Genomic DNA, 20,170 nt, shown 5'->3' with positions numbered 1-20,170 from the left:
TTCAGGGCATGGTTTAGGAGGCGTGGGAGTGTTGGGTTGATGGTTGGACTTGATGATCCTAGAGGTCTTTTCCAACCTTAATGATTAATTTTTTAAAGCATTATTGTATCTACATAGTGTAACATTATTGTAAGTGCTTATGGTAATAAAAATGACTGTCTCCCTTAATCTTCTTTGAATAAAGGTAGGAACTTTGATGTTCTCAGGCTTCTTAGAAGGTTAATACTAAGTTTCCGTAAAATTGATATGAGACAAAATGTGGGAAAATTCCTTTTTACTGTAATATTTGCATGGTATTTGTGGTTATATATATTTATCCTGATATGCAATTTCACTGAGGAGCAAGTCAAACTAGTCTCGTTTCATTGAGATAATGACCAAAGTGGAAGTTAAAATTTTTCCATGGGGATACGAAAAGAGCAGAGAAAAATCTTGTTCCCCTTTTGTAGAAGGGATTCCTGTCACTAAGTTAAATAGAGCTAGAATTTCACCCACCCTTTTACATTTTGGCAGGAACAACTCCAAATGTGTGTCTTTTGAGAATTTGGGAACTTTTTTACTAGAAGGGCTTTTTTTTTTTTTTTTGAGAAATGTAATTTATTTTAGTTAACTGAGATATGCCTGTATTTGGAATGATGATGGGAGTTCACAAAAACAAGTTTTGGGACTCATTTCAATTAGTGTTTCTGTGGAATCATTTTAGGGTCATAGAATATTTGCAAAGTGCATGTGGAACACAGTTAATATTCAAACAGGAAATTGGTGGCCAGAGTTAAATTACTGGGCTCTAAATTTTTCTACATCCACCTATTTTCCCTCTTCACTTGCTCTGACAGTTATAGACCGCTTCTCTAATGGGGCTTGCATTTGAAGATAAGCCTGTGTGTAAACAAAATAACTTTTCTTAAATGGGGAGCCATTTCATCTGCAATAATGTACCAATTCATAAACTATCAGAAGCATATTTTAAAAAAAAAGATAAATGACCCATTGTATAACACTTACTATTAGGCAGACTAGATGTCCCTGTGTTCTGGGAGATAAGGCTCTTGTATTATTACACCCTAATAAAATGAGTTAATGTTTTGGTATCAGAGATAAAAGGACAGTTGGATATATTTAATAACCAAACTGAGAAACACTTAATTTTAGTTGTCTGTAGCAATATAACACAAATTCCCCTGTAAAACAAATTGCACTTTTGGAATATACTTTAATGTGCATTCGACAAAGGAGAAAATGAGGTGATTGAAGTTCAATTTGTAGCGTGTTATTAACCATTTCCACTTGACTAGATGCGTAAAAGGATAATGGATGAGGGTTTTATTATTGCCTTTCTGCTAAAATGAAGTGGTGTAAAAGATAAGGTGATGAGATTAATGAACATAAGGAAAAGGCGTAATCAATCAAACTCCAACAGGGAGATGAGATGACAGTACTTAAGATTTGCAAGGATACGTGTTTTAAAAGTGGATTTTATCAACACCGACATTTTGTTTGGGTGCAATGCTGAGAATCAGATACTTGCCAATTTTAGTTATTTTTTGGTAGGTTCTATATGCTACTGTATATTTGAAGCTTCAACAACTAATATAACAGATTAAAGTTGATAAGTATTTTTAGTTTAAAATCCACATTTTAAACTGTATAATTATTATATGAGGACAAACAAATACAACTTTTGTCAAGCAGTTTTGTTGATCAGTTTATCACTTCTTCACTGGTGGAACATGCTTAGGTGTGTCTGGGTGAGTTACTTTTAGTCTTTGTGCTACTGCCTCAAGTTTTGCATCCAAGTCATTTGAGTAGCTAGTTTTCATGTACTCAAGGCAAAGTAAGGAATGCTTTCCTTGCCCTGTAATAAGTGCTCAGCCATTAAACTGAACAAGGTTTCAACCTCCAACTCCTTCAGTAGAAAATTGATTTTCATGTAGAGATTAATCTGCAAACGTTTCTAGCTGTAAATGTGTTCCTCCTTGTAGGGTGTCATATTATTATATTTCAGATCTCAAATGCATTACTTCTTTCCTCTGACACATATCTTAATATTATTAACCTACTTGAATATCTATATTGCCAACGTGTTATGGAAAGAATTAATTACACATATTTTTGATTTTCACTGATGTGAGATCCCAAATTGTTAATGCTTGTTAAATTTTATTTGTTTGAATTGTTAAAAGGCAAATATTCCAGCTGCAGTTACTCATAGAGAAAACCCTCACTAACCTAAAGGTAGGTCTTCTCTCTTAAACTACACCTTTTTTTTTTTTTTTTTTTAACAAAAGAACATCGAGTTACAAACTGAATCACTTAAGAACTGAAAATGCCTCTGCAAAATCAATTTTTCCCATGCCTTCAATTTCCTGCTTTTTTTTAGAAAACATGTACCTTTTTCAAAATGTGGAGCTGACTGAGAAGGGAGCTGCTACCCAGTTAGGGTTTTTTCCCACTTAAAAGATTTAAGAAGGGCTCCCACACCATTCCTTCAAATGCAGTTAATTTACTTGATAAGAGTTGCCTATGGAAGCGCTGCCTTAAGTTAGTTTTGTAAATGAAATATGTATGAGCAGGATAAATTGCTGTATTTTCTCAAGGAACAGTTAGTTCTTGGCAGCACTTTGGGCAGGATGGATAGGATATTGCTATGAGGTTAGGTTTGTCTAAAAAAGCAATTTAAAATACTTTTTTCTCTTTTGACTTCAGCATTTATGAAACACTGTTACGTATTGGCTGGGTCCTGGCGCTTTGTAAATACTCCCACATTAGACTTGGCTTTTTCTGGCTCTTAAAAAACTTCCAGTTGTGCAAAACAGCATCATGGATTTGTAAGATAAATACATAACACAGCCCAGATTACAATTCTTCACAAGAGCTGATATTTTCACATAGACTTACTGCCCTCTCTCCTCCTGTCATCTGCAGAATTCTTTGATAGGCTATTTTTTACTGGGCCCTCAGGAGTAGCAAGTTTTAGATTTAATACCCCAGGGGGAATGGCAAGGCAAATCATGTTGTTGGATCAATTGTTCAGCTATCCCCAGACTGCTGTCTGTGTATCTGTTACACTTGAATCACATTTCCAAGCCTTTCTTATCAATCATTTGGACTAGAAATGCAGTTTAATTTTCTAGTGCATTTTTAAACTGAAATTAGGGTTATGTTCTAGTTCTGTTACCCTAGAATCCTAGATGTGGTTGTAGTCCTCACATTCGCTATGTCCATGGCTTGCTTAACCTTGGAAAAGGGTCTGTACATGTAGCAATACTTTAAAGCTGAACTTAAATTACTGTATCTTACCATCTACTATGATGAAAAACAGCAGTTATTGTATAAAACCTCCTCTTCACATTGCTTTTTGTTCTTTACAAACACGTGGTAAATTTTAATCGGTCACGTTATTTCTACAGGTGTTCTTAAAAGAGGAGATTCTCCCTTCCAGTCACAGAATGTAGCAAAACCTTTGTCACTGACCTAATTATAGTTAGTTCCTTTACCTGAAGAAATTAATCTACTTTTAGAGATATACAAGATAAAGGTAAGAACACAGATACAGAATATGAGGTATGATCATGTGTGTCTTGATTAAGAAAAGTGCATGCAGGGGACATGTCCCCTGATAACTAAGAACAATTTCTCTATGTTGTTGTCATACCTGTATAGTGCTTCGGTTTACAGAAAATGAACTAGTAGTGAGTGAAGAAGCACTTGAGCAGTGGAGTGATTATTAGCAGCACTGTCCATCTTCTGTCCCAACTTTTGAGAGGAGGAGGGAAAATTTCTATAGCATTAAGTACTCTACAGGTCCTGGGCTATGGGGCAACCACCAGGCATCCCAAAGAAGGCAAATGGATGTAATTACACAGCAGCCCCTGCAGCTGCTTCAGTTTACTCAAAGGGGAATTGGTTCCTGCAGCAGCCTAGAGTCTGTGCAGCACAAAGGTGGCATGAAGCCATTTTTGCATTCCCATCCCTTTGCAAGCTGCACCTTCTGTGCCATATCTCTCATAAAACATAGCACAGAATCTTTTAATGTAAACTGCTGGATTGGCAGCTCTGGAGTCTGACTTTTCTCTTTGCCTTCAAGAGGCACATCTGTTCTTCTGTGTATGGGCTGGGCTTGGTTCCCATTAATGAGCTGATCAGATGCAGTCTTTCATGATGACTGGTACTCTAGCTTCCTGCCAGATGTGTGGGGGTGTTTTTTGTTTTTGTTTTGTTTCTGATGAAGGGATATGAAGGTCAGCTTACAGGTCATCAAAAAGGAAAAAAAATCCTTCTTTTTGGCATTGAAACTTATTTTTTCATTGCCCATTAGCTTTCTCCTCCTCGCCCATCTTCTGTAAGATCAGATGAAAACAGCAGACACTGGACAACTGCCAGTATTGCAGGTGCATTAGTTCCCTTCTTTCTTGGTTGTAGTTGCTGCTCCCACTTGCACACACTCTGGCTGGATAGACCTTTGCTGGATATATAGAGAAGCAGCCTGTGGGAGAAGTCATGCCCTGAAAGTGGTAAAAGAGGCAGGTGCAGGGCACAGCAGTGGGAAATCTAACGTGACTAGTCTGATTTGCTGTTCAAAATAGGAATTTGAAGACACAGTTATAGCAAACATGAACCTTATGAACCTCAATGGCTAAATAACTTTAAGAAACAGGAAAACAAAGATAGCTTCTACATTGTTTTCTGTGCTCTGCTTTTGAGATACATACTCCAGTATATTACCTTTCACCATATCTAGTTATACTGCTGTGGATATGAACTGCTGTGAGTCATTAATCTGGCAATTGGCCTAGTTTTCAGACCCTGTACTTCTTAGAGATCAACAAATATAGTCTGATAAAGATTATCTCCTAGGCTTTTCTGCACTAGGAAATTTATAAAAGAAGAGGGACCAACCGGAACCTTAAAGTTAAAAAACCCAATCTACAACGTGTTAATACATTCTTGTCATAAAAAAATGATCTCTGATTGATTGCTTTTCTGACTTTCTCAGGTACTTCCATCTTTTAAACAAGAGAAAGGTTTTATGGCTTGTTTTGAAATCCCTTAAATAGTTTAGAGAGGTTTTTTTGTTACAGTAGTGTTACAACATCATGGCATATATTTGAGCCACCAGTAGAAAGAAGATGAGCAAAGCACAAGAGCATAATGTGTTCAAACTTGGAAAGGGACAAAGTTGTCTGCTAATTACTGTAATTTTAATTGTTACAAGTTTATCAAATATTAGAAGACACTTCTGTTATGCAAGCACAAACCCCAATTTTTTTCCTCAGAATTAGGAAAAGAGTGGCCTGTCCAAAGAGACTCAAGTCTGATGGTGTAGGAGAGAATAAGATGACAGTAATTCCCACAAATCAGTTTTGATTGTCTGAAAAACAGACTGACTGAAAACTCAAACTGATCTCAGCATGAGTGATTAATCATAGATGATGAGGCTGCATCCGTACCACTTGCTTTCTCTAATTTTGCTTCAGTTGTCTTAGAGAAGGAACAAAAAGAATTGGTACCCTTTGTTGCATAAAATCTTTCCAGGAGGAAACCTGATCTTGAGACCCTTCAAAGGTACCCTGTACTGGAGAGTTCAGACACAGAATAGTTAAAAACAGTCCTTGCTGGTATTCTTCAAGAGTATTTTAAATTCACTTATTTCAGAGACACACACCTGGGTATCTTCCTCATAAACGACAGCTGAATGAGTCCTATGTTGTCTTACTTCTATGAGGAAGTTTTCTATATGATTATTTTAAATACATTGGCAAAATTTGGATCGTGGTTGTACTTATCACCTCAAAAACATACATCTGTTTTTTGCTTAATGGTAATACCCATTGCTAGGGAGTATATTAAAAACCTTTGAGGTTAAGTTTTAAAAGAGTTTTTGTCTTATAATGTCGTTTCAGTAATAAAACATTTCCATAATGATCACTTTCAGATGATCACAACCTGAATTTGTATCGCCTTTTTTGTTAACTCACAAGGAGACAGGAAGACAAATTAAATGATGAGTTTTCACAAAGGCAGAATTCAGAACATCTAAAGATTCCTGTTCTTTGTCTTTTAGTTTTCTGTATTAACAAACTTGAAAGTGAGCTAAGTAATGACATAGTAACACTTGTGGTGATACAAAGTTATGTTGTTAGCATCAGACTAAGTGGTCCAGATACCTGCTTCTCATTGCATAGGTAAAACGGTGGCAAATGGAGTGTCTCCACCTAATTTTCCAATATCCTGTCTCATGTAGTGTAGCTAGCATGGAATGCACCACTGCACCATTCATTACTACAGAGGCTTAATATTAATAATACTTTATTTCAGCATTTTTGATCCAAATTCCATGACTTAATGTGATCAGCTTCTTTGACAGCTTCTACAGTGAGAAATCGTTTCATTGAACTTTGCTCAATGATGCTTAAACTCCCTTCTTGAGCTTTTGCAGGTAATGTCATTTTTTCAATGTATACAAAAGGAAATCAACAAAACTAGCTTTTTTAGTATTTGCGCTGTGTATGTTTAACTGATGGAATTCATTGACACATGAAATCATGAAGTTGTAGAACTTAATGCAGTTCACAGAGGGGTTATGGAATCTGTCAATCTGTGTGGATGTCAAGACTAGCCAGAATTGTACTTATTAATTAGAATGGATTTAAAGCACCCTCCAAATTTTAAAACTTATGATCTAGTGAAGGAAAAAAAGGGAAAATACCCGCTGCATGGTATACTTTTATGCATTCTCTCATTCATATTTTAATATGTGCACATATGTACACACGTGTGTGGTTGTAACATGTGTGTGTACCAATGCACTTTCATAAGAGTATTTTCAACCTTAGATAATTTAAGCAAAGATTATAATCAAATCTAGATCTATACAGACCCACTCACGAGGCATAAACAAAGCGTGATTCTCACTTCAATGTGGAAGGCACAATGCACATCTCCGAGTTTCCTTTATAGAATTTATGCTTATGACTATTCTGAGTTATTTCTGTACAATTAAAAGATAGTTATGATTTGTGTCTGTATCTTTGTACTTACTAGGTATATGAAGTCTATGTAGATATTAACACCAATGCTATAGCCAATAGCATAAACAGGTAACCCCGAAAGAGTAAAAACAGTTGCCATTCTCCTTTATGTGTATGGATTATAAACACTGACATAAATAAAAGAAAGTTGGAGTAATGAACTTCCAGGTTAATGCATGTACTTCTTTCTTGATGATCTCTATATGATCTAAAAGTGTGTCGTGGGGTTTTTTTTTGCAACATGGTTTTGCAAATTGCATTGCAAGTGTATAATGAATAAAGCGAAAATTACTGAGGCAAATGAAAAGAGGATGATTGGCTAGAGAGCTGCCTGTCCAAAATATCACATTAAAAAAAATCCTGTCAGGATTTTCTGTTTTCTTATATATCTTTTTGCTGCTTGCAGCTGTTGCATTGACATTTCTGGAATGCATGGTTTGCGGGCTGGGTTGGTAGCCACGCTGCTTTTTTTAGTGTGTCTGAGATATATTATGGGAGATTGCTTTAGAAAGGCTGCCCTTAGTAGTCATGGTAATAAATTATTGCTAATTCTTACTTTGTAGCATTTCGCATCTCAGGAATTGATAATTGAAATTTGCATGCATGTTTATTGGAAACACACTGTGACTTGCGACTACCAATTTGTTTCACACATGTCAATGAACAACTCATTGATCACTGTTTACCTAGCCTGTTCTTGAGTTAGTGATAGAACCTGAGGATGGACACAGAAGCTGAAATAACCACGGTTTCAGAAGGTGTGAGCTGTATAATTTGTAAATTGTTATGATGGCAAACTGTCCCAGATGATGTAAACAGTTGGATGAGCCTTTTGTATCTACCTCTTGATAAGCAGATCCTGCTAACTCTTAAATCAGAATGTAACAATCTCACTGTATTAAGACATCAGTCAACTCCTACGAGAATCTGTGAATTCTTGCAATTCTGGCTCCTTTTTACCATAAATAAGCCTGCTGTCTTATTTTCCAAAGAAAGGCATAACTTCACGTCCTTAACCTTGCGGGGCTTGGACAGCCACCCAAAGCTACATTCATTTTCTTCTCTTTGAACCTCGGCTTTCTAGGCTGCATAATTTAATGTCCATACCTGTGTTTAGCAATCAGATTTCTTCTTGTTCTTTGGGTTGATTAAATCTTGTCTGCCAGTGGTAATGAACTCCTGCTCTCTATGAGTCAGTGGGGTTAATCAAAAGGGGGAAAAGAATTGTTTGTGGAATACTGGATGCAGTAGAAAAGAGTAAGATAGTTGATACTATTTTTGCTAACGCTGTTCACAGATTTATGAGACCTTGTGAGGTGTTTAGAATCTCACAGTCAAATCAGACAAATTCTGAATACAGGGTCCCCCAGTAAATTTTTTTCCAAGTTAGATCTTGATAATCAGGGAGGAGGTTATCTGTAGTTAATCACTTTAAGAAAATCTGCATTGCATGCTTTTTTTCACTTTGAAATATACTTTTGGTATCAGGATAAAGAGAGAAAATATCGTTATGCATTCCTCTATTTTAATCATCTGGGAAGTATTTTTCATGATGTTACATGTGTACTGATGTCTGGTCTGTGACAGTTAGGCTTTATTAATTTCCAAACAAATGGTGTTTTCACTTGTATGTTGCATATATAGTATTTCAAAACTGAATAGATCTAGAAACAAAACTAAGTCCTAACTAAAGATTAAACTATTTACAGGTCCAGAGGCCTTAAGGTATATGAGGCTAGTATAAATAGTATACTGTGAAATAGGAATTTCAGTTTCTGGTAAATCTGTCTGTCCCCAGCAGCTTCAGATAAAATAATTTTATCCTTCCAGAGCACATCAATTTGCTAGTCAGTGGTTCATGTATCAAAGAGCATTCTGTGAAAATATCAATATCATTGGTTAATATAAATGAAATTAATTTTTAAAGCTGGGCTAAAGGTTGACATCTGAAAAATTGCATTACTTTGCAGAAGAGAAATTTCTGTCTTCCAGTGAAATTTCAGGTCATAAGGGCAAGTAATTTTCACTATCTTCAATGGGAACCAGTGAAATATGAACTTCATTGTCACCTAGCCCCAAAGCGATAAGATAAAATGAGCTGATACATCATTTGCTGTGGTTTTATCATCTCCTCCAGTAATTGGAAGAGAAAACATAAGAGTCCTTTACCACCCCCCTCCCCAATCCCTTCACCACCCACACCCAGGCATAAGCCATTTTGCTCTGATCGATACAAAGGTCACAGAGTATTTATTTATTTATTTAATTTTTTTAATGCTGGGTAAAACTGTCTGGTGGAACATTAAAGTAATGAATATGTTTAATTGAGTTTGTCACCCATGAAAATGCTGAACAGGATTGTATAGCAGACTGTGTGCTCACAGGAGGGACTGGATGGGAGACTATTACTGTTTGCCTGTGGATTTCAGTAGCTGATTTTATAAATACCTGAGGTTTAAAATTAACATCTTATTCGTTGTTCTCTTGAGAAATCTAAGATAAACTAATAAGCACTGTGATTAATTGAAGAGCATTTGGATATTTAAAATTATTAATAATCTGATCTAATTCCTTATTAGTTTGGTTGTACCTGGACATATTTAAACAAAGAGCAGAGTAAGACCCTTTCACTGTGAATCCTGCAGCCAGGAACTAAATAGTACCTGGACGATAGGATCTGAGGATCCTCAGTTGCAGGGCTGAGATAGTAGTGGAGATCCAGGTTCCTCATGAACTAAGAGTCAGATTTTGTAACCTCAAAGTGCTCTAATTTTGCCTTCCTGAACAAAAATGACCCCAAATGACAGACAGTGCTGCTAGAAGAATGTATTTATGGATTTCATCTCTCAACTGCAGTCAAATTTAAATGCAAATTAAATGCTTTATTTTTTTAATTTGGTGGGTGTTTTGTTGTTTTTTGTTTTTTGTTTTTTTTTGTCTGGTACATCATAACTTTTTCCAGAAATATACAAATGTGCATCAGCTTTTTAAATAAGCTATTTAGTTTTTATTTTACTCATGGCAGTTAAATCGGCTGGCACATTAACGTAATATAATTATTCAATTACTGTTTCGGTTCTGTAACCCATTTGCAGACTTAATTACTTCTAGCCTATTCACATTTTCAAGATCAATAGTACTTTTCTCTGAAATAAAATAAAACATACGGTAGCTGATTGGTTTGCTTAAAAGGTAAAGCAAAATGTTCATTTAGTAACAGTAAAATATTACTTTTCTAATTCAGGAGGCAGCTGGAGTGATGGTATCTTTTAACTATTGCATGTAATCTTTTAGGAGAGACATTGTTTATGATCAACATTTGAGGAGGGTTTTAAAGAAAGGGTAGGTTGGGGCATTTTTTCTCAAAACTGTAAAATGACAGTATAGCTTCCAAGTGAGTGTTTTAATGTTGGGAAATTAGCTGATGTACAACTATGAATCATGAGGAGAGGACTTCTTTATGTATGATCTTAATTTGTGATCGCACTATGCTACCTGACTTTTCATGCAACTCTCCTCAGAGTGCAAATTGAAGCTGGCTGTTCTTTACTTACTAGTTTCTTGGGGAGTTTCTTCCAGCGTGCGGTGTCAGGGCCTGCAGGATGAGTATGAGGACTGATCACAGGTTTAGGCCTTCATTTCTATTACTTGAGGTAAAGAAGGGTCTTCATGCAAAGGTGAAAGTAATTGAGTATTTTTAGTAATGTTATCATGCCATCTGTTCATCTGGTGTTGCCAAAGTCTAATCACAGAACAGTTTGTCTAATGAGATTTTTGGAACCGTAGAACTTTACAATTGGCTCATTTGTTTAAGTATTTTAAAATGAAATAGTAGACTCTATAAATTGTCTTTCCTCCTGTATGGTGCATTATCTTTTGATATAAATGAAATGTGCAGTAGATTAAATTTCAGTCTGATGTGTCAAATCAACTGAAATTCTATAAATACTTTTTTGCATGGGGAAGGTGGTACTATTTGTGCAGATTAAATTAGATTGTACACCCTCATTAGTCTTTGCTTCACAAGTTGTTCCAAAACTGGTGGTGACAAAAGACAGAAATAAATGAGTTGTTTTTAAACTCAACATATTGTACAATAGTATGAAGAAGGTAGTTGTTCTTAAAATTCTTAAGTAGAATTCTGTGTTGTGTGGCTTACAGGTGAAAACAGGCAAAAGCAAAAATAGTTTTTGAAAGTTGTAATTGTGATAATATCAGAAGTGGTAACACTGATTTTAAAAAAAAAAAATCCCTTTGCCAGAATAAAAATGCTGAATTTAATTTGACGTATGAGTCTGTTTCTGCAACTAGGAGGTTCTATTAATAAAATCAGATGTTTGACAGGGAATAAAAGGTTGAAATGGATTTTCATAAAGTATACTTAGTAATACACATGAAAGAAACGTGTTTGTCTTCTGGACCTTTCATCTACTATAGGTGATGTGATGAGCAGGGAGCAGTGGTAATGATGCAGTTTCCATAGCAACTGGTTCATTGGCAGGCTAGACCTCTGTCTAGGGTGCTGTCAGTGTGCCTGGAGTTTTAGAGAACAGTGTCCCAAAGAAGGTCTGCTTCCACCTAATCCACTTTTAATTGAACTCCAGAGACTTTGAAGTGAAGCTGCAGACCAGGCAGACACTATTCCGACTCGAAATGAAGGCCTTGCTTGGCTAGGCCTCAGCTGCTTCTCACTCCTGATAACTTCTGTTAATGAGTGGTTTAAAGAACTGTTGTAGTGGTGCCTGGTAGTGTCTCTGCAGTGCAGTTCCAGTTCTGCTGTAAATCCTGTTATGCTGAATTCAATAACTTTATCATGGCTGTACAAGGTGCACAATGTAAGGTGCTATTTTCAAGTCGGTGCTTTTCCTTCCAATTTTGAAGACGTTGCGTGCATCAAGCTTTTGGCCATGGGCAGGGTTTCAACTATCACAAAAAATGCTTGCTTCAAAGGGTAAAAGTAATGCTTGATTATTTAACTTGCTGATTTTACTCACCGTATCCATGTAAGAAGTGTTTGAATTTGCAATACACAGACTGATAGTGACAAGCAGCCTGCTGTGTTTTAATTGTTACTACAGAAAAGCAGAGGTCATCACATTTCTGTCTGTCTCAAAAAATAATCATTGAAATTATAAGCTCCAGTTTAAAGATTGTAAGATGGGTGAATACCAGCAAAAGTACTAAAAGATTTTTGTACACGAGCACTGCAACTTTGTTTCCTTTGTTACTTCTTTTGATGTTGTGCTCTTTAAAGGATATTCGTATGCATGAGACAAAAGCCAGTGTGGTGGTTCTGAATAGCACCACAGAATTATACAAATCTGCCAATTAGTGTGGATGGGTTATGGATGTGGTATGGAAAGTGTCAGCGTGGCCCAAGTCTGCTAGTTCCCCAGTTCCAGAAATGATTAGCAACCATTGACAATCTCTGGTCCTTTCATCGCATTTCTAGAATTCCATATCAGAATAATTATTCTTTTTTTTCCTTCCTTCTGTGTGTGTGTGGGTGTTGGGAGAGAAGTTGTCTGTGGCACTTGTATTAAGAGAAAGATGTGGGATTAAGTAAAAACAAAGAAGGTGTGGGAGATGGTTTGCCTTGTATGCTCTCACCTTCTGTGCTATCTGCTTTTTGTTTATCAGTCTTATTTGCTTTTAATTCACAAAGGTGGTACAGTGTTTTATACTATAATGTGTAGTGCTTTTATAACAGTGCTTCTGCTCTCTGTGCTACAAAAACGCGGGTTATTTGTGAATATATGCTACAAGCGAGGCAAAATCCTCCTTTGTTAAAGAGATATAAACAAATGATTGGGTTCATTAGCAGCTTTGTTATGTTAAAGGCTTGAACTAAACTTTTTTATGCAGAATATATTGCTCAAATGAAATTGTAGTAAGAGTGTTGTTAACTAGGATTATATCTGATTCTCCTTTTCTGTGATGGATTCCTTTTAAGTGCTTTTGTGTTTGCCAAAATTGACAAATCTCAGATTTTCCTTTGCTCACGGTTTGTTAATGTGAGGCAGAGAAATGTCCAGTCTCGCTGTCCCTTAACACTTACATAATTAAGCTTTGAAATGAAAAGGAAAAAGTGAAGCAACAAAGAAACAAAGTGGCTGAGGACTGAAAATGGGATTAGTTTGAATTGTGAAGGCAGACTAAGCATCTGTGTCTGTCAGGTGGGATGACAGGAATTGTAACAAGTTACTTTGACAACCGCTTACTCCATAGAGAGATTATGCTGAGTTCATTTGCAGGTTTGTGTTTAACCTTAGCTGACAAAATGATACTTAACCTCTTATACAGCCAACCTTTATAGTTCCAGAATTAATGAACGTTGCCTTAACGATAAAGGTAAGGAACATTTTTTTCTTTAAAGACATTTTTTCCTGCTTATTTGTTACAGGCCTGTTACTACAACGCTAAAGTGAGTACAGATGCATATAACGGCACTAGTAATACATTTCAGAATTTTTTTTTATGCTTTGCTGAAGTGCCAAACATTTCATAATATTTCTGAAACTCCCTTCATTCTGGAAAATAGGCAGTTGTCTTTAAAGGAAAAAATACAAGCAAATTTTTAAAATCCTTGACATGAGTAGTTGAATTTAGGACTTCAAAAAATCCATTATAGGTTGATAACATGATTTGAAGTTTGAGCATATTTTAATTTTGCTGCAGGTTTTGCATGTAATTGGCAGAATCCATGATTGTGGGTCAAACAGTTTCCCTTTTACAAGATATTACCTATACTGACAACATATTTAAACATATTAAACATTCTCTCTCTGTCTCTTTCTACTAGATTCTGGCATATACAGAAGGACTCCATGGAAAATGGCTCTTTTCAGAGATTCGATCTATCTTTTCCCGACGTTATCTTTTGCAAAACACGGCACTGGAGATATTCATGGCAAATAGAGGTACTGTGATTTTAGAGGAGTGGCAAGTGTTTGTTTGGGGAGGTGCATTGTGTTTGGCTCTTCAGTCATGTCTTTTTTGGTATGCGTTTGCGTAGATAGCAGAAGTGCTTGGAATAAGTGTCTCAATATTTAAGTTAGCATATTTTTGTAGTTTAGTTTCTCCTTTTCATTTTTTTCCATGATAGCTGGCAATTAGCAATGCCTCTCTTTCCTTTATATCCACATTCATTTGGCATTCTCTGGAAACTCTTGTTTAAGGCATACCTACCTGTGGTCTGTTATGCATGAAGGGTTTTTTTTGTCCCTTTGGAGGGTTGATAGTTGTTAGTTATACACACCAAGAGGAACATAGCGAAAGAACTTCACTACCAGATTAGACCATTGGTTGGTACACCTTCATGCTTTATCTGTAGTAATAATTTCTTTCAGTTAGACCCTAGCGCAACTCTAAGAAATAAATGTGGATTTACCTTGTTTATGAACCCTTTTTTCATCCTCCCTTTTTCTTCAGTTCCTTTTCCAGACGCGCATATGTACTGTGACAAGTCACTCAAAACATAGTGCGTTGAGACTTGGAAAACTCTCTTCTACTATTTTCTCCCCCTAAATTTTATTATAAACCAGGTTATATGATGACTCTGCAGTTTAAACTAAGATTCTTCAGGTACTTTTAGTGCTTTTATACTGATAAAGACATTTTGAAAAATAAAGTAGGTCTTAAGATGACACTTTTAAAATGTAAAACATTGTTTTGTAATGATAGGAAATGTTGTTGTCCTGAAATCAATAAATGTTTCATAGGATAACATGTTTTATGCAGTTAGTGTGCTAGTCCAAAAAGTTTTGTCTGAGCTAAATATGGTCTCTAATCTTGAATGTGGCTGGTAAGTATTCAGACACATATCTCGCAGATCTGAAGTGCATACTGTCCAACAGAATATTAGTGATGTGCTTAAACACCTTCCTAATTGGAGCCTGTAGTTGTACGCTGTCAAGTCACAAATCTCCACTGGCGTTACCATAATCAGATTGTTGTTTAGATTTTTAGGTTGCTGTTTCATAAGTGTCATTGAATGTTTCAAACAAAATACAAAGATAATATTTTGAAGAATATACGTTGAAAATATCTAGAAAGGAAACTAGTAAACGTGAGATCCAGTTAATATGTAAACTTTTTTGATCAGTTCTAGACAGTCAGTCTGTGCATATAGCTTTAACTTCTATTCAGAAAGGAAGACAAATGTAGACCTTGTAAGATTTTTAACAGTGACAACTTCTGTTGAAATTCCTGTTAGTGGTAAATAAAAGCAGTTCAGGAAATTATAAAAAAATATATCTACACTAAATTGAAGGAAACATCTAATCTTTTACCTGTTCAACACTTAAGCTTAGGGTTAAATTTTATTTGGCCAGAAAGGCTAAAAGAAAAGGTATAAAATCATGGCATATTTTAACGCTTGTGTTCACAGTGGGCGTCATGTTCAACTTCCCTGACCAAGCAACAGTAAAGAAAGTAGTGAACTGTCTGCCTCGGGTCGGTGTTGGTACTGTCTTTGGACTACCCCAGACCAGGTATTTTATAATTTGAGTTATCTGTCAGTTCTGAAGAGTTCTTTTTTCATCAATCCAGCCTACATGGTTTCAAGCATTTACACCTACTGGTTTACAAAACATGCACATCCTCACCTACCACGTCTACATACTGTTTGCAATGTGTTTGCATAATAAAAACTTTTGGATTTGAGATTTTTTTGTGATCTCTAGAGGGAAGATAGCTTCTTTTTGGGAGAAAGACTAAATCACTTACCCTACTTAAGGAAAATAGGTTTCTTTATGCTTGCCAACTCACTAAAATTTAAGACTGATTTAAGACTGGTTGTAGGACTGATTAGCTTTTATGGCAGTGTTCAATTATATTAGCTTGACTGTAACATCCTTGAATCCTCTGTAGTATTTAAATGTAGATGAAAATGATAGTTCCTTATCAGAAGGATATTGTAGTGATGTGGAGAACAATATAAGCTGAACAGCATGTGAAGAATTGCTATGGTGTGCTTTGTGTCTTAGCTTTGGAGGATTGTTCAAATTTACATCCTAAAACTGAAGCACATTATTCAGTTTGCTACATCTTTATTTTAGATTAGGGCTTGATTATCAGATATGCCCTGGATGAAGCACAGCAGTGCAGTTTAATGATCACTGAGCTGATGGAAATAGAAGTTTCTGAGGTATATCCCATCTCTAGTTGGATTGGTTACCTCTTGTATTTTAGTGAATTATAACCTATTTTTAAGTAGATTAATTTCTAAATTTTTAGAAGAAACAGCAACCCTTAAGGAGTATCTTGATTGTTGTTACTTTAAATTTTTATTCTTTAAAGAGTTCTGCACGCAGAAATGGCATTAAAATAGTTGGGGATGTTCTGTGTTTTGTAGCTTACCTTTTTTTAATGAAGTCCAGAAAAAATTGCAATTATAGCCACTCTGTAAGAACTTAAGGATTTCTATTTACAGAAGCAAATTATTGTGAAAATTTTAAATATACATGGAAGTATAGACATATTTGTTCAAAATTTCACATCCATTTATATTGTTAAATTTATTTACAGTATAATGCAGTTCATTAAAACAATAAATACTCAGTTACTGTAACTGTTTTCTTTAATTGTTTGCTAATACCTGTAAAGATTTTTGAACTAAAACTGTATTTAGGGTTTTTTTCCCCCTAAATGATGTCGTTCTGGTATTTACAGATGTTTCTATTATGAACAGAAGAGTCTTGGGAATTTTATGATAAGCTCTTCTCTGCTTGATTTATCACTCCAAGGAATGACTCTATAGTCGTCTTTTACAAACATTAGGAAATCTGGCATAAAATTCTAAAAGTTTAACTGAGTTATTTATGACTAACTCCCCAACACTGTCCAGAATTTAAATCTCAAGAGGATGGGCTTCATAATGAAGTTCTATCATCTTATCATTGTTTTCCTTTGTTCATGAGGGATTTAAAAACCTCCCCTAAAAGATGACTTTATTCTTATGTGAAAATCTGAAGTCGTGTAATTTTCTTATTTAATGGTCTGCCATCTCTCTAAATCATTAGTAACGTATTTCTGTAATACATCAGGCCTTCACAGAGCAGCTAAATTTGCACAGCTGTAAAGGTTTCTGTTTGAAAGCTTTCAAATCTTGACATATGCAGCTGTCAGATGTTTTAAGTCTTTTGTTCTTATTAGATTATAAAAATTTTAAAATGAACTTTGAGTATCCAAAATAGCCATTTGATCTTCAGAGAAATCTAGCGTAGAACTAGTAAAAAGAATATGTACAACTGCCACTAAAATTTGGATAGGTAAAAAGGAAGACCCACCAGGTTTTCTCATTAGATTTTTCCAATTTTGTTTTTTCCCAGACGCATTTCTTTGGCTAGTCCACGACAGATTTTCAAAGCTTCCAATATGACCCAGCGATGGCAACACCGAGAAATTTCCAACTTTGAATACCTGATGTTTCTAAACACTATAGCAGGTAAGGCAAATTACTATAATGACTCAGAAAAGCAGTTAGTGGTGACACAGTCTCAACAGACATAGGATACTACTAGATTTTGCCCTCTTAATAAATAACTTCCTCTATGTACAATTTTCTCCTGAAGACAACTTGACAAAATCCTCCTAAATGTACTTTATTCATAATTGGTTTTATGTTTATGTAAGAATAGAGAGGCATGCAATTCATAATACTGTACTGAACCTCACTTAAAATATGTCTCTAAAGTCAGAATACCCTGGCTGCTGTGGGAGGACAGGATCTACATAGACTGTCTACTATTTAGGATAGTCTCAGCAATAGTAACTTCTTTATCCCGTAGTGTTTTCAGTTTTAATATTCATAAGTAATATCCTTCCTAAATATTGCTGATGTAACAAGCTCTCTTTTGGACTGGAACCCTCTGGGAAGTCTCAGCTGAGGAGCAGGGTATTCCTGGAGACAATAAATACTGCTGTTACAAGATGTATGGTTGATCTCAGAAACGAGCGTAGTTCCTGGATCACCAGCACTCCTGTGCCAGGACACCATTCATCCATTCCCAAATCCTAATTCATACCCCTGTATGGTTGTCCTAACCCTGCTTTCTGTAAATGCTAAGCTATATTTCATTAAACCCATCTTACCCCATTAGCTTCTAACCAGCATGACTTCAGTTTGGTAAATGGAGGCTAATTGTTAGATCTCAGGACCTCTCTTTTATTTTCCAATATACTTTGTTCTCAGAGCAACTTAGAAAATTTCTCAATTTTCATTTTTTTTTAATTCTATGGTATTGACAGCGTTGAAAGGTCTGTTAATTCCCTTTCAGACTTGGCTCTTGCTAACACAATTGATATTAAAGTGCCTCTGCTCGCAGTAATTACATTTTATACAAATGGTCAGTTTTGCTAATTTCTGTAATCAGTCATCTAGTCAGAGATGCCAGGATGCTGGCAGATTTTATAAAAGTAGGGGTAGATCTGCTTGCCTCCTTGCTGCTGAAGTGGAATGAGGCAAGATCATGACGCTGTTTTCTGTGGCTCTAGTGAATGATCCTTTTCAGCTTTGATATATTGTTGAAATAATAAAGTGAATTCTTACCTACTTGGTATTCGAAGTTCAAAGGAACAAAAAGATAACATTAAGGAAAAAGGGAAAGTTTAGTTGACCATGATGGGGAGTTACAAGATTGTTGCGATGGCTATCAGTTTGAAACCAATAAAGGTAGATATCATGGTGTCATGTAAGTAGCCTTAATCCTGAGTAAGAGATAATGTGCAACACCACCAACTGATTAGGGAAAGAAAGGATCTGACTCTACCATTTAAAAATTCTGCAAACCAGGATGGAAAAATACTGAATGGTTGTAAGAAAACTGGAAAAGAAAAACCTTAGGTGGAGTTTTAGAAAATGTTTTCTGACAGCCTGATAGATTGGGTTGTGAAATAATACTCCTGGGGAGAAGTGAAAACCTGTCCTTTGAGACTTTTAAGACTAGGCTAGACAAATTCTGAGAACATACTGATTGGAGGTGGTATGAATGAAGGATCTTCTGCAACAATATCTTAAAAAAGGACAGGATCTGTGTAAAAATGATGCATTTTAAAATTATAAACCAGGGTATGTGGTGTATGTGTATGTACGATATACGGTTATTCTAATTGAATATTTTGTTTTTATTGGAAGAAGGGTATTATTTCCATCTTACAGATGCATGAAGGTGCACGTGTGGTAAATGTTGACATATCCATAAGCGGTCAGTGGTCAAGGAAGAATTCCCCTCAAAGTGAATTCTCTAGAATAAATGGTTATTACTTGCATAATTTCTCATTCTAAAATCCAAAGATGGTTCATTCTGCTTTCACATATTGAATTTAATACAGTGTGTAAAAATATTGCTTTAATTTTTAGTATCAACAAAAGTCATTCCCTCAACATATTTGAAGGGTTTCACCTTAAAGAAACAGAAGACAAGATGACATAAACAAGGAAAGGAGAAATGCATAGAAAATGAATGGATTTATCTGTCACTCTTACTGTATGCAAAAGAGTTTACAATTAAAGTGAAATGGGCTGCAATGTTTTAAATTAAATACTAGCAGTTTGTGAACTTTTTCATTATCCTTTTCAATAAAGCAAAGTAGAATAATGAAATGGTAAAAGATCTGAAATAAATTACAGTTCCTTTGAAGAGCTCATAAAGTTATATTGTTGTATCTTTTAGAGATTGGTATTTTAGTTAAATATAACTCTTCTAATTCGTGGTGGGGTTTTTTTGTTTGTCAGGTCGAACTTACAATGATTTAAATCAGTACCCTGTCTTCCCTTGGGTTATCACTAACTATGAATCAGAGGAGTTGGACCTTACACTTCCAAGCAACTTCAGGGATTTGTCAAAGGTATTTGTCATCAGATATACCTTTTTTCTCTACAGTATCTATCACAGCTTTCAGTCTTGTTAATGTTTTCTGCTGCTTTTGATACATTAATGTTAAATGTACAACCATTTACAGCGTTTCATTTCTATATACATATGCTGATAATAGGGATCAGATTAAGGAAAAATGAATTATTGATGTATTCTTATTGCTTCTGTTTGTATCAATTTAATAATTGTTAATGGATGGTGCTCTCAGAGGCTGCTAAAGATTAAAAATTAGCCAAGTAATTTTCTGTTTTCCTCATGAGA

At 35.5% G+C, this 20,170-nt stretch overlaps 1 protein-coding gene across 3 annotated transcripts in view; it reads left to right on the top strand.

The window, feature by feature from the left end:
- The window catches only part of LRBA (LPS responsive beige-like anchor protein), a 418,626-nt gene that overhangs the window by 264,894 nt on the left and 133,562 nt on the right, over positions 1-20,170 (top strand). For all 3 annotated transcript variants that reach the window (XM_064450320.1, XM_064450319.1, XM_064450321.1), the window contains exons 41-44: positions 13,834-13,951; positions 15,421-15,523; positions 17,363-17,478; positions 19,768-19,880. In XM_064450320.1, coding sequence (XP_064306390.1) covers positions 13,834-13,951; positions 15,421-15,523; positions 17,363-17,478; positions 19,768-19,880 — 450 coding nt within the window. The remainder of the gene's footprint in view (positions 1-13,833; positions 13,952-15,420; positions 15,524-17,362; positions 17,479-19,767; positions 19,881-20,170) is intronic.

Source organism: Phalacrocorax carbo, chromosome 4, assembly GCF_963921805.1.
Source record: "Phalacrocorax carbo chromosome 4, bPhaCar2.1, whole genome shotgun sequence".
NCBI classification, from domain to species: Eukaryota; Metazoa; Chordata; class Aves; order Suliformes; family Phalacrocoracidae; genus Phalacrocorax; species Phalacrocorax carbo.
The sequence above is the reverse complement of the archived record's forward strand: the minus strand, read 5'-3'. Positions and strand labels throughout refer to the sequence as shown.